The 14771-nt window shown below is 40.5% G+C and overlaps 1 protein-coding gene across 2 annotated transcripts in view; it reads right to left on the bottom strand.

Annotated features, from left to right (window-relative positions):
• The window catches only part of TINAG (tubulointerstitial nephritis antigen), an 806666-nt gene extending 804380 nt beyond the window's left edge, over positions 1 to 2286 (bottom strand). For both annotated transcript variants that reach the window (XM_085610863.1, XM_085610864.1), the window contains exon 1: positions 1802 to 2286. In XM_085610863.1, coding sequence (XP_085466989.1) covers positions 1802 to 2198 — 397 coding nt within the window. In that variant the 5' untranslated portion in view covers positions 2199 to 2286. The remainder of the gene's footprint in view (positions 1 to 1801) is intronic.
• Positions 2287 to 14771: the final 12485 nt, after the last annotated feature.

The raw sequence follows: 14771 nt of genomic DNA, 5'->3' as shown, positions 1-14771 counted from the left end.
TGTTGCTTTGTCTTTATGTTCTGGTATACATGGTCACATTCTGGTCCGTCTTTGAGTGCAGGCATGTTGTCTTTATCAGTTGGGCTCACCACCCTATACCTTTTATTTTTTTTGTAGATCTGTGCCTTTTCTTCTTGTGTTTACTGCTTCTCTTCAGCTTTCATTCTCTTTTCTTTTCTATCTCCCTTTATCATTTATTTTCCCATCCTCTCTGTTTCACTTCTAATCTATTTCTACTTTGCTTTCTTTATCAATTGCATTAATTCATGATGGATATTTTTTTTGTTTATGTGTGTTCTTTATCAATTCTTTGAAGTGTAGCCTTCTAGGTTTTAACTTGTTTCAATATAGTACTTAGAGTAGTTTCATGAAATATCAAGGGATTAGGTTCTTCAAATAAAAGACAGAGGGTTTTAGCTTATCTTGTCAATCTTAAAGCAAATATTGCATTACTGCAGGAGACCCATCTTGTTGAAAAAGAAGTATTGAACCTTAAATAGTGCTGGGTGGGCTGTTTTATTTTCTTTCCTTTTTCGGGGAAAAAGAAACAGAGTGATCATTCTATGTGATGAACATCTTGACTTTTCATTTATAGCTATATAGAGTGATGATGAGAGAAGATGGGTGTCTGTTAAGGTGCCTATTAGGAATGTTGCTTTACTATTTTTAATGTACATGGTCCAACTCAAATTGACAGTTCCTTTTGGTGTACAATTTCTCAAAAGCTAATAGAATATTCTGATGACAATGTAATACTTGATGGAGATTATAATCAGATAGCTGATCCTTTTCTTGACAGCAATTCTAAATATACTTTAATTCAAAGTAAAATGCATTCACAGTTTGTTAGTGCAAAAACTCAGAGGTAATTTATTGATGCATATAGACTGAATTATAATTCTTTAAAGCAGTACACCTTTTTCTCTCCAGTTCATCATTTCCAGTCGAGAATTGATCACATATATGTACCAAAACATATATCACAGACCTTCCTCAAGGCTTAGATTGCTGGGTCTGAAAGCATTACTGATATTCATGGAGCAATTGCACAGATGTATCTTACACTAATGAAAGTAGACCTTAACACAGCTGTTACTGTTGTACTTAGTTCAGTAGGCAACATAAATGGAATGATTTACATTCAGCTGCCAATTGAGTGAACAATGGTATTCTGGCTATAGATTAAAAAAAATGAGTAGGCTACTGATGATGAACTCTCTATTGAAGGCATAGCGCCTAGGTTCAGTTGGCAGAGTTGACTGTAAAAAACAGTATTTCTGAGCAAAGAGCATCATTGTTTCAAGTAATATAATTTGTTGTATTCTTGTATGTGTAAATACATGCCTTTGACAACCAATAAAGTGAGGAACCCTTTCCTAGTCAACATTTCAGCAGCATCGAATGTATTAAAAACATTAAGAAACATGCTCAACAGGAAAAGAGTTGGGTTCTCTATCTACAGTGCACATAGGCTAGGAGGCTATCAAGGGAGGCGTCCAATCAGTTTCACTTTTTATTGTTTCCATGCCATGTTAATAACCCTTCTTATTACAATTCCCATTTTAGTGTGTCTACTATTGCTATTACATTTGCATAAATTGATCTTATATTAATTCAACCTGAGACAAACTCAACATGCCATCTGCAAACAGTGCTGCTATCTGCAAGATGAACCTCGGAGAATGAATGCACTGACCTCCCTAGAATGCAACATATGCTGCATTGCAAAGTATTGACTACCATGCTATAGTTGAAATGCCGGAATGGATGTTCATAAGTATCTAACTTTCTGAATACTCACCCGGTGAACCCATGGGTGTAGTAAGGTCAGTGTTGAATGGCAAAGGTGTGCTCTGAGTGTGAAGCTCCGATGGTTCCTCGCCCTTGCAGGCTGCCCAGAAATCAGGACAGCAGTCAACATGTCCGATGGGTTCTTTGTCACAGAATACATCACAGTAGCATGTGGCATTTCTCTCAAGGTATGGAAGCTTGCAACTGTCATCCCTTTGCGGGCAGCAGCCTCGATCCATGCAATAGAGCCCTTCGGGAAGAGCTCTCTTGCTTCTGCTTGTCATGTGCAGGCTGCCATCGGAATAAAAGTTCACTGTCAGATTTCTGCCAGACACAACTGAGTCAACTGAGGGAAGGTGCAGTGTAAAATACCACAGTATCAGAATTTGACATTTTATCACCGTCATTTTGGCAAGTCTAGTCCGTGAGTAGCGCAGGAGGGCCGGGAGCTGCCGTCTAATAGTATATGGGTTCAAATGGCTGTCAGGCCCGACGTGCAGTGATCAATAAAACACTGCCTTGGACTGTTGAACTCTTTGACGTTAACAATTAACCAAGAAAGCAAGTATCGGCACTGAAGGAAACTGAAAAAAACTAAAGTAGCCCGCTGTGGTTTACTGCTGGAAGATGGCGCAATCAATGCATTTCTTAGCATATGGGACTCTCGTTGAAGGAGACAAAGGAGAACTCGGATTAGGACCGACAAAATACTGGAACAATTGGGATTTAAAGAGCGGAGTTTACAAAAGATGACGATACCATTGTTAATAAATAGATTCCATTATCACATAGATTATTTTCTTACTCGGGGCTGTGACGAGGGTGGCATTGAATGAATCTGCGCGCTCCGCTCAATAAAAGTACATTTCCTCGAAGGACAGCGGAGACAAAATGTCACCAACCATTGGAAGGATCCCCGGAGCCTCTTTGCTGATAGAATCTGCATTTCATGTGTTCATTTTCAAAAGCAGCGATCTGCAGAACATAATGGAAATGATCTTGAGAATGTTTTGTGCCTGGCAGTCGTTTTTGACTATTAAAACTGAAATAAAATACCATGAGATGTGGTGAAGAATTCCAAAATATTAATTAATTAAACTGTATTAAATATTGTGCAGTGAAGTGCTCCAGCGATTTTTTTTTACTATATATGCCTCAATTATAAAATACCGTCGGTATACCTACTATTTTCCTGCTCAGGAATCACCAATGACCAGGGTCTGGGAAATTTAACAGTTGGGGAATTATTTTGGGAATTTAAAAATGTGAGGAATAAAATGCAGGGACTTGTTTTTCCAATCCAATTCCCACCTTAGTCTCCGGCTTCTCACACGAGAATTCCGCTGCAATCACCAGCCGAAAAACAACAACTTGGAATTTTCATGGGCAGGGATGGGCTGGACCCATCGGAATTACAGGACCACTTGTAATCAAGCGTTGACTGTATGTAGGTACCCCCTCAAATGAATTTCTAGGTCTGGGAGTCACGGAAAAAGACAAAAACAGAGTTACTCGCACTCCCACATGACCTATATTCCTTTATATGGGCTCACTAGAGCTCTATGGGCTGACCATTGTTCAAGTTGAACATATCATACATGTACTCATACTATTATATATCTCTTTATTGATTTTTTTGAATTATTCATATTTTTCATTTTTAAATTTTTCTGAGTGTACACAAAGATAAAAACATGGCTAAAATCTACATTAGTGCCAATATACAATAATTACACTTAAGAAGACATATAGCAATTATAATGGCATATTTTTACACTTTAGAAATGATATATGTGTAATAACATTTAATAGGTCCCCCAAATCTGCCACACAACCATTTTGACCTCGCAAGCAACAGCAAACGAGCACTCTCTCATCATATGCATACACAACCAATGGACAGCCCCATAGAACTCTAGTGAGCCCTTAGAAAGAAATATAGGTCATGTGGAAGTTCGAGTTACTCTGTTTTTTCCAGTGAAATAAAGTACAAATATTCCAGAACATCATCATTTTCTATTCTAGCTTTGGTAATGCAATTTTAGGGAAGTGGATTTTCATATATTCCAAATGTGCTTTCCATAAATCCTCTCTAGGATAGGGTATGGTCCAGTAAATGAGGCTCATCACCAATATTTGTGCCACATGTATGTTGTCTCTTGTTCTCTTTCAAGAGGAGGAAATCCAATCCGCCTACATTCGTCCCACAAAACAGCATTTCTATGTTTTTTCTCTGCTTTGAAAGATGCTTAGAAATACATATAACCGCTTATCAGCCTTTCTGTGCACCTTCTATGCTTTTGGGAGCTATAGAAATACAGGGGAGCACAAAATGTTTGCTCACAGAATGAAATTGAATCTCAGACCCCTTTCGTGCCTGTTTACAATGTCATGTACAATTTTCCCACACTAACAAGAGCCAGCATATTTCGCAAACCAAAATGTAATTTGAATATTCTAATTTTAGTTGCAATTCGGCTGTTTTAAGAATAAGTTATTATGGTTTTTACACTTTCCTGTTTTATTTCTGTAAAAAGAGTCTTAAATTACAGGAAAATTCCGATTGGAATGGCGGTTGTAAAAGAAGAAAACAACACGGATAGCCTAGAAAGGTTTAACAAGCGTTTAATGCAAAATAGCAAATATGCAAGCAAAATAATGCACTGCAATTTCCATTTCCACAGCCCAGAGCTTCCACCCGAAATCAGTTGAGGCATATAATGGTAAAATTCATACATTAGCTTGCAATTTGTATGAGTTTTTTTCTCACTATAATTGAACATAAGAAGAAACTTTTGACGGAGACTGCACCTAACAGATACTAAGCAATGAGCAGATACCAGGATCTTCTCATGTGAAAGAGTTTGAGAAGATCTCAAATAACTGCTGCGGAAGGCACAGACCGGCGCTGACTCCACTAGTTCCTAACATTCTAGCTTTGTGATGCCAATCCTCACAATGAGGTTGCATTTACTACACAGTGCAGAAATTGTACATCACAAAAAATGGCTGTGGTGCTTTACACATAGGTTTAACTTAGCAGGCACACTAGAGTCTTAGTGTTCAGTAGACTGGTATAAAAATAGCGTAACAATTTACTAATAAAATGCAATGGTACATGTTAAGGCACACATGAACATTAGTGTTTTGTAATGCATGTATTACTATTAGTGCACAGATATAAGTACATTTACTTTCTCACACTGCCTTAAGAAAGCCCTCACTACTGTCCATTAAAAAATATGATCATGCCCTGTTGTTCCTGGTACGTCTATAATTGATTGTTCATACACATTATACACCCTCATACACGCACTTCATAGAGCTGACAACACAGTGCCAAACCAACTTCACAGTTATAAACCATATGAACATGCCCAGTACAATCACTCTGATAAATCCAACATAAACGTATGCCATCCATATAAGCACAATTTTGCGTAATTTGCCTACATGGATCATGATGCATAAACAGAGAGCACTTTACTCCAGCCGACCAAGGACAAAAAAACACACAAAAGCCAGAATAAAACAGAACATTCCTACTGCAGACCCACCCTGTAATATAAGACACTAAAACATCTCCCTAGATGAAAAGAAAGTTCACTTCAATTTAAGAATACTTACTCGGTTTCTTGACCATCAAAGTTAAAAAACATCCATATGATACAATAAAAACTATCGACATTAATCTATAACCTTCAAACATTAATATGTTAAAAGCATTAAAATTCATTAAACTTGCTGGCTACAGGCTTCATGCTTAAAGCAAACTTTAATTTCCTTGCAATTTTTATGGGTCAATGAATATACAGTTTCTACACACAGTCCCTAAATTAAGTTATTAAAACAATCCCAAGATGCAAAATATGTAAAACCTGAGAAATTCTTACATGGCCAACTTGCTACCTTAACATCTATACCATATCATAAAATTGCGCAGAGTGATAAAAAAAGGTATCATAGAAAGTGGACTGATAGTTATTTTATTTGTATACATACACTTCTCCCTGCAATACAATAACACTTATGATTGTATCCCTCAGTAATGAATAGAGGTAGATGAAACAAATTACACAGTGCAATAGCGCATGTGAATATATCAATAAGAGATAAGTGTACTCTATCTCATACTGGTGCAGAATAAGACTGTTTCAGAATCCTTTCTCGTTTAATCCAGACAAAGTAGAAACTGGCTCACAAAAAATACAATGGGGCCAGTTATGTCAGTCATCAATATTCGCTTTGACTCTCTGCGATGGATTACCCCTATAGTCAAACACATCACATAGAGTCATCTTCTGCATGTACCATGATATTCAGGGCACACAAATAAATTATGATCTGAAGTCTCAGTATTCATGCCAAAAGCTGAACATGTGTCAGAGGCACGATTAATACTCAAGTTTCTGTTGACTGATTTGAAGGGCAAGCAGCCTATTCTAAATCTTATATACAAACGCTTAGCCAAAGTTGGTGTTATACTAACTTTCAAAGGCTGGGTGGGCTTAAATGCCAGAAACTGCTCAGTCAGTTCCCCAAAGGTAGTCCTGGAAATTTGCTCTTCGCGCAACCTTTGTTAATTCCCTGGCCACATTGATATATAAGGTGAACAGGGTGGGTGCCAAAACACACTCCTGTCGAACCCCTCTTGCAATTGGGATGTGCCTTGTCAATTCCCCTCTATCGCCTCACCTGACCTGAGGATAATTATTTTCATGCAATCTGGCTAACATCTCAACTAAACTACTGGAAATTCCCATAATTGCTAATAGTCTCCAGAGGTTCATCTGAGGAATCAGAGCGAAAAGGGGGGAGAACTTAAAAACTTGATCTAATGTGTCAATTTTAGCACGGAATCCTGACTGCGAGGACAATAATATCTTATTTTCTCCAATCAAATCTTTTATCTAAAACTTACCTATCTCTGTTGAAGATTATCTAATGAACTAATTGGCCTGTAGATTGACGGCCATCAAGCATTGCCCTTTTTAAAGATCAAAATTATTCCCCCCCCCTTCCTGGTATTCGAGATCTAGTCCCCCAATTTTTGAATTAGATAGAATATTGACATAAGAAGCCAACAACCAGGGTTCTGATTTATATAGATCTGGTGTGCAATCAGGAACTGGGGCATTTAGCGCCTTTAATCTGTTAATGGCAGAATAGGTGTCCTCTAAAGTATAAAAAAATCTTCTCAGTCTCCATGTTTATCGAATTTAGAGCATCACCTTCAGGATATTCATCTACCACATTAGGAGACCGTTTTATTGAGCAGTCCTGTGCCTACAATTTGGTGAAATGTTCTTCCCATCTTTCTGGTGGGTTGTGATTTCTGCTAGGTTTACCACTTGACCCATGTGCAATGTATGCCAGAATGAAATTTACTTTCACACTAATCTATACAAATCGTTTCTAAACGAACAGTGAAAACTCTCTTCTAACCTCACACAAATAAACACCGACAAACTACAGAAATGATTAATTGAATGTCTTCCCACACCTGCTCAAAAGGGCGCCAGATAGAGAATATACTGCAGTGCCACAACAGTTAAGCAATATTTCCCTCACATGCGAGCAATAATGGTTGTTAATGCCCTCTCCGCAGTCAAGAGCTTGAAGGGCTAGTCTGAGAGGTTAGTTTGTGGGCTTTGTTCCCTGTGTCCATTGTCTGGTGGGTCGTTTTTTTTACTGTTTATAATCCCCTTGATATTACAATACAAATTGCTGGCAGCAAATACAAATACAAATACATGCAGTCTCTCATACTTTCCAAAACACACACACAGTGTTTTACAAGTTCAAGGCTGCCCCGAGTTGCAGAATGTGAGCAGCTTTTGTAGCAATCTGATTTACTAATGGAGGCCACTTTTATCGTGGTGCCCCAGGCCTATTTTCTGTCCCAGATCACCCTGCTGTTGACTATGCACATCCTTGATAATAACCTGCAGTTAAGGGCAGGCTGCGCTCAAAATAGGGAGCACTGTGAGGACATGACCGGCCTCTCACCAGAAGGTTTATGAGAAAAAATGGCTCTATATCCCTCTGAGGTCCTTCAACACCTTCTCCAGCAGTTGCCAGTTCACAGGAAGCAGTTCTGGCTCCTCGTCTTGCTCTTGATAAAGGGACTAAAGAAATGTAAGAATATGTTTGTTTACTTTTTTCTACTTTTTTGGCTGATTGGGTTTCCCTCTCACCAAAACCAATGGGAGGAATCTAGAGAGACGTTTGAGATCAAACAACTGCAAGCGTAGTGGCTGATGGACTGGCGTGGGAGGATGGAGCAACAAACTAGAGGGAATCCTGGTAGCTGGCAGCCAGAAAATGCCCCCCTTGGATGCTGAAAAGTTAATTATATCCAATATAGTGAGCACCACTCCGGGTGCTAATGGTAGCAAGTTCCATAGAAATGCGAATAATATAACAATACACTTCAAATATAACTGAAAGCCACAATCTTTATCCATGCTGTTATTTTTTTTCAAGTTGGCATCAATCAGTAAATGTCAAAACTGCACACTGTTCACACTTCACGCCCAAACAAAAGGTAATATCAAAGTATATCCTAACTATAAAAATGCTTCTTGGTCCATGATTTAATATATAGATGTAAATCTACAATGAGCTAGAGCTTGCACGTCTGCTGATGATATGTAGGCCTGAAGGGAACTCCCCCCATAATTCTATTATTTTCTATTTCAAATACACCCACAAATCCCTCCAAAACACCGGACCCAAATCCCTCAATGAAAGAGTCCCCTTCCACGCACCCAAGAGAAACCTCCGCTCTGTCGACCTCGCCCTTGCGGAACCCCTGAGCATCCGCAGAACCAGAGCGGGCGGAAGACCCTTCTCCTACAAAGCAGCAAAGGCCTGGAACGAGCTCCCGATCAACATCAGACACTCCCCCACTCTGCGCGACTTCAGGAAGAGCCTCAAGACCTGGCTCTAAGGGCTGACTCGGAGCTGTACCCCCCCCCCCAGTGCCTTGAGAACCTCATGGGTGAGTACCGCGCTTCACAATTCCCTGATTGATTGATTGATTGATTGATTGATTACTGTAGCTGCTAAATGAATACATAAAATGCATAAATATTCAGCAGTTGAAATGAGTGTTAATCCATTGATTAACCTTACAAAGAGACATTGAGCTACATGTATCAAAATTGTAAATTGTGAATACCTAATTGCGAATTCCTGAGAATCGCAATTAGGTAATCACAATTTATAATGCATGAAACTCAAAGAGTTTCAGATAGAGATTCCTAGGGGTTCGCAAATTGCTCTACCTCATTAATATTAATGAGGTAGATAGCAATTTGCGACCCCCTAGGAATCGCAAAAATCATGGGTATGGTGGCCTGCTGAGGTCAGCAGACCACCATGTCCGTGATTACTTTTAAATAAAGCAATTTTTTTTGTTGTAAAGCAGCCCGTTTTCCTTAAAGGAAAACGAGATGCTTTACAAAAAGTAAAATGAAAATTTTTCTTTTCATTTTTTAAGAGAAGGCAGTGGTCCGTGGTACCACTGCTTGCTCTTAAAAAACGCTGTAACAAACATTCCCATTTGAGAATGGGTTACTTACCACCTACTTAAGGTAGGTGGTAAAATGTGAATGTTTTGCAACCGCATTACGGTCACAAAACATTCGTACATACCGATGCAATACGGTATTAGGAAGGGACGCCCTAAACACACCCCTTCCTAGTAGTGAATCGCAAACCCATTTTGCAATTCAGTAACAGGTTACCGAATTGCAAAATAGGGTTTGCTGCATCTGAAAAGCATTTTTTGTGTTCGCAAACGGGCTGATTCTGCGAATCGGCCTATTTGCAAAGGCAAAAATGCTTGATGCATGTGCCCCATTGTGAATTAATTTAGATGTTTACAAAGCAATTGTGTATAATTTGCATACATATAATATTGTATATTTACCAAAATCGCTTGTTTAATAATATAATCCCATTTTACAAGAGCATCTTAGTCAAACATATATGTTGTTATTTGGGAGAGATCATGGTCCTTTGACACCATAACTGCTAGCTATGTCTCCTGGTTTGCATACCTTTTGTCTGTGCTGATTTTAAACCATATAGTTGAATCTATCACAGGTTGAATACATTCTTGCCTATTCCTCATGAAGGGTGGGTCATATTTTTCAATTGTGTTATTTTACGTGGACATTGCAGCTTTATTTTAGGAATGCAACCTACATCATTGTTTTCGAGTGTTTTTAAAAAAGTAGCCCAAGTGCAATCTATAAATTGCAGTTTACAATTTTACTATTAATTTGAAGTTAATACAGCCCATACTAATAACAATAAATATAGAAAATAGACAGGAGTTAAATTGAAAACAAATCTGCAAACAAGTTGATAAACACTGTTTGTGGCTCATAGTCCTAGTCCTCAATCCAGAAAATAAAAGTAAATATCAGACACAGGGTGGAGGTTCAGGTCTTTGACGATTCGTTGAACATTACTAATCTGAAATGAGTAATATGAGTTAAGATGGACTTACAAGCAATTGAAATGTGTCAATGCAGTGTAAGCCAATTTTAAAAATCTTTAAAGGGAAGAACACAGGCATTTTATCATTGCTTAGCAATGGTAAACTAAACAGAGTCCTAATGCCAACGCAAATGAATTCAGCAAACAGGAGGAGTGACGACAAAATGTTTGGAGAATCCTATGGGGGGTTTCACTAACTGAAATACTGATGAAAGGTGGGGGGGGGGGTCCCTGGTGATGCTCCATACATTATTAGACATGCAGCAGAGATATGGGAAACGTAGTTAGAAAGGTGGTGAGACGGGCACTGTATGCTCCGGATGCGCCTCTAGAGGTGGTCCCACCGTTCGCTCAAATTGCGGAATCAATTTCAGTTCGGAAATGGAAAGTGGGGGGATGCCTGACTATGAGGGATTTATATCAGAACAGTCAGTTCATTAATAGAGAGGATGCAGTGACGGCCTTTGACCTAGGTAGGGGACAGTTTCTCCAATATGCAAAAATCTTCAGTGTAGCTAGAGAACTATGGCCTGCATTCCCGGAAGAACCTCCAATAACGAAAACGCTGCAAGTGATGTTGTATATGCCCAAGACAGACATTTGATAACATACTTATACAAGGCGATATGGGAGGATCTCCCTTGGAGCTCACTCCCTATACAACGTAAATGGGAGGTGATGCTGGAATCCCCACTGACGGAAAAAGAGTGGAGTAGAGTGCACGAAACAGTGAAACAGGGGTGTTCGAATGCATGTTTTAAATTGATACAATACAAATTTATACACCAAGCCTATCTCACCCCGAAAGTCCTAAGTAAGATATACACAGACTGAACCAGTAGGTGCACGAGATGCCAGCAGACGTAGGCAGATTTTTTGCATGTGGTGTGGTCGTGTCCAGGGATGGTAGAGTTTTGGGATCAGGTACTGCGGAGCCTTAGAAAACCTTTGGTGGGATATACCCAATGAGATGAAGATGGTCATGCTAGGTCTTTTCCCAGAACCCAAAAATAAGAAACTCAGTAGATTTGTGATGCTGGGATTAATAATAGAAAAAAGGCGCATTGCGATTGAGTGGCGACGGCCGACCCCCCCTAAGAGTGATATATGGACCAAGGATATGTGTGAGTGGGCCACGGCTGAGAGAGTAAGAATGAAACAGGTTTGCAAGGATGATAAAGTGGAGGAGGACTTACTGGCATGGTCAACAATGATAAATGCTCTGCAGGCCCCGATCGAAGATGAGAGAGAATAGCTCTGTGGAAGGCCCCAGATAATATATATTCAAGATACCTCCGATTTTAAGAAAGGAGCCGACCGAGTCTCAAAAAGTTCTATGAGATATGCTAAGCGTCCAAGGGGGGGTGGGGGTAGTTAGGAGGGAACGTTGACATTTGGCAAAAATGTTGATCACAGACTTGCGAGTTAGCAGGGAAATGAGGACCCGAGTGCCTACTTATAGTTGAAAATGCTTGGATATCCTGTGAATGTTTATAGAAATTGTTATGATTATATATTTAGGAAAAATGCAAAACGTTCCACCTGGTACGGACAACAGCATATATACCTGATAATAATGTAATATGTATGATGTTATCATAAAATGTCAATAAAGTTGTTAAAAAAAAAATGTTTGGAGGAATGTTATGTTATGTTATGTTATGTTATAAAGAACTTGTAAAAGCACACGGACACCAGGAGGTTTCATGGCGCTGAATTTGAGTAGTGTTAACAGCGAGAGGACCTATGCATAAGCTTGCGTGAATAGCCAAGTTTTGAGAGCTTTCCTGAAACCTAGCAAATTGTCACAGCTCCTAATTGCTAGGGGTATAGTGTTCCAGAGTTTAGGGGCGAGGTAGGAGAACCTACGGCCACCTTGCCGTTTGAGCTTGAAGCAGGGGAGAGTTAGAAGATGGAGATGGGCAGAACGCAAGTTGCGACAGGCTGTGTGTTTGATGATCATGTCATTGATGAATTTGGGACTACTGCAGTATAGTGCTTTAAAAATCATACAGCCAGTCTTGAATGCTGTGCGTTGGGCTATATGAAACCAGTGGAGTTCAGATAGCAAAGGTCTGGCAGAGTGCCAGTTAGATTGTTTAAAAATTAATCTTGCGGCCTGGTTCTGCACCAATTGAAGACGGTGAAGTAGGAACAGGCGCAGGCCAAAATAAATGGAATTGGAAAAGTCGAGACGTGAGAGGACCAAGGCAATGACAACTTGTATGAGTGCTGAGTGAGATAGTACATGGGCGATCTTGCGAATTTTACGCAGTTGAAAGAAACATGAGGAGACCACCACCCGACCTGTCCTTTAAGAGACAGGTCGGAGTCAATGGTCACCCCCAGGCTCTTCACGGCAGATGAGGGGTTGGGGGGGCTACTAGTTCGATAGGCCAATAATGGTGGCCCCATAGAGCCTCACTCTTCCCTGGCAGAACCAGTTCAGTCTTGCCTGGGTTAAGTTTGAGATGATTGATATCCATCCAGCGCTGGATATGGAGCATGGTGGCTTGAAATTCGGCCACTGAATCAACGGAGTCCAGGAATACCACACCAAGGATGTCAGGTTTACCCGGCATGATAATACGAGTTTTTCCACGATTCAGAACATTGGTAACAAACTTCACAAACAAAATAGAATATGACGCCTACAATTGTTATGTTAGCTAGAGTTCGACTTTTCATTGGTGCAGTGCATTTATTTTTTTAAACACTTCACATTTCCTTGAGCCAGAAGACCAGCACTGAGGCATACCATAGCATCATCCATGTTCAGTGAGGAGGGTGAAAGGTGCCAAAGTGATTATGACCGTAGGAAAAGCGTTTCTTGACTTGCTTATAACTTTGGATCCATTTGACAAATCTACATGAAATTATCTAAAACCACGCTGTCCAGTTCTTCATTAAAAGTTTTGGATGGATCTGTCAAGCCAGGTCAGAGAAAACCGGGGTGTAAAAAAATGTATATTTCCCATGTAAATCTCTGTAGAGATTTTGAACACAACTACAGATCAAACTACTAGACAGAATTGCACACATTTTAGCTGAGAGGTAGCTCTTGGTCCAGAGCCCTTTTGTGATTAGGTGTGAATCTGTTCAGTAGTTGCAGGGTTACTAAAGGATAAACAAAATTGTATTTCTAGAGACGTGGACCGTACACAGATCCCTGCAATGGTTCTGTCAAGTAAAGTGCCAGCAGCAGCACTGTGATTGGCTGACCACAATCTGACTGAGAGGTTGTGGATGCCTTTTTAAGCATCGGGGAATATTCCCGGGGACTTATAGGGTTTATTCCACTTCAGGAATCCACAGATCCCCTGTGAGGCTCAGCTCAGCCCCTGTTTAAATCCACGGTGGATCCATGAATGTTGACACATTAAAAATAAACACTTTCTGACCCACTCAACCACCCACACAGGTACTCTCACAGCCTATTACAGACCCTCACAGGCAGTTACACCCACTCACAGACCTACACAGTCATTCACACACCCACTCACAGAGCCAGGCAGACACCCTCAGTGACCCACATAGGCACTGACACACCTACTCATTGACCCATGCAGGCCATCACAGACCCCTTACATACTCATGTAGGTACTCACACACCCACTCACAGACAGACCCATACAGGCATTCACACCCCCACTCACATGCCCCCTTAGAAACAGATACAAACTCACAGACACTCACACAACCACTCACAGGCCCACTCTGACAGACACACCCACTCACATACCCCCTTAGAAACACATACAACTCACAGACACTCTAATATCCAATTGCAGGCCCATACAGGCACTCACATACCAACTCACATGCCCACACTGACACTCACACACCCACTCACAGATCTACACAGACACTCACACACCCACTCACAGACTCACATACCCACTGATATACCCCCATAAGGACTCACACAACTCTCACAGACCCACACAGGAACTGACACCCACTCACAGACCCACACAGGCACTCACACACCAACACACAGATCCACACAGGCACTCACAGACCCATAGCACCACTCACACACCCACTCATAGACCCACACACCAGCCAAACACTGATCTGATACAGTATCTCAAATAGCCACTCACACACAAAATACAGCCACTGACACAATAAGTCACACACTGATACAGTGTGTAACACATTCCATTATGCATTGTTAGACACTGATGCACCCAGGTATATATCAAAATAGCCACTGACACACAGAGCAAAACTCTGGTACAGCCTCTCAAACATCCTTACACATACTGACACACCCAGGCACACACTAATACAGACACTACCACACTGAGGCAAACATTGTTGGAGACACTGACACACCCATGCAAACACCAATATAGCCACTGACACACTCACATACAGAGTTTGACATGTCCAGACACACATTGTTAGACACCAACACAGCCAGGCACACACTGATACAGCTAGTGACACACCCAAGCTCACAC

Source organism: Triturus cristatus, chromosome 6 (genome assembly GCF_964204655.1).
Source record: "Triturus cristatus chromosome 6, aTriCri1.1, whole genome shotgun sequence".
Lineage (NCBI taxonomy): Eukaryota > Metazoa > Chordata > Amphibia > Caudata > Salamandridae > Triturus > Triturus cristatus.
Note: the sequence above shows the minus strand (reverse complement) of the source record. Positions and strands in the feature narration are given on the sequence as shown.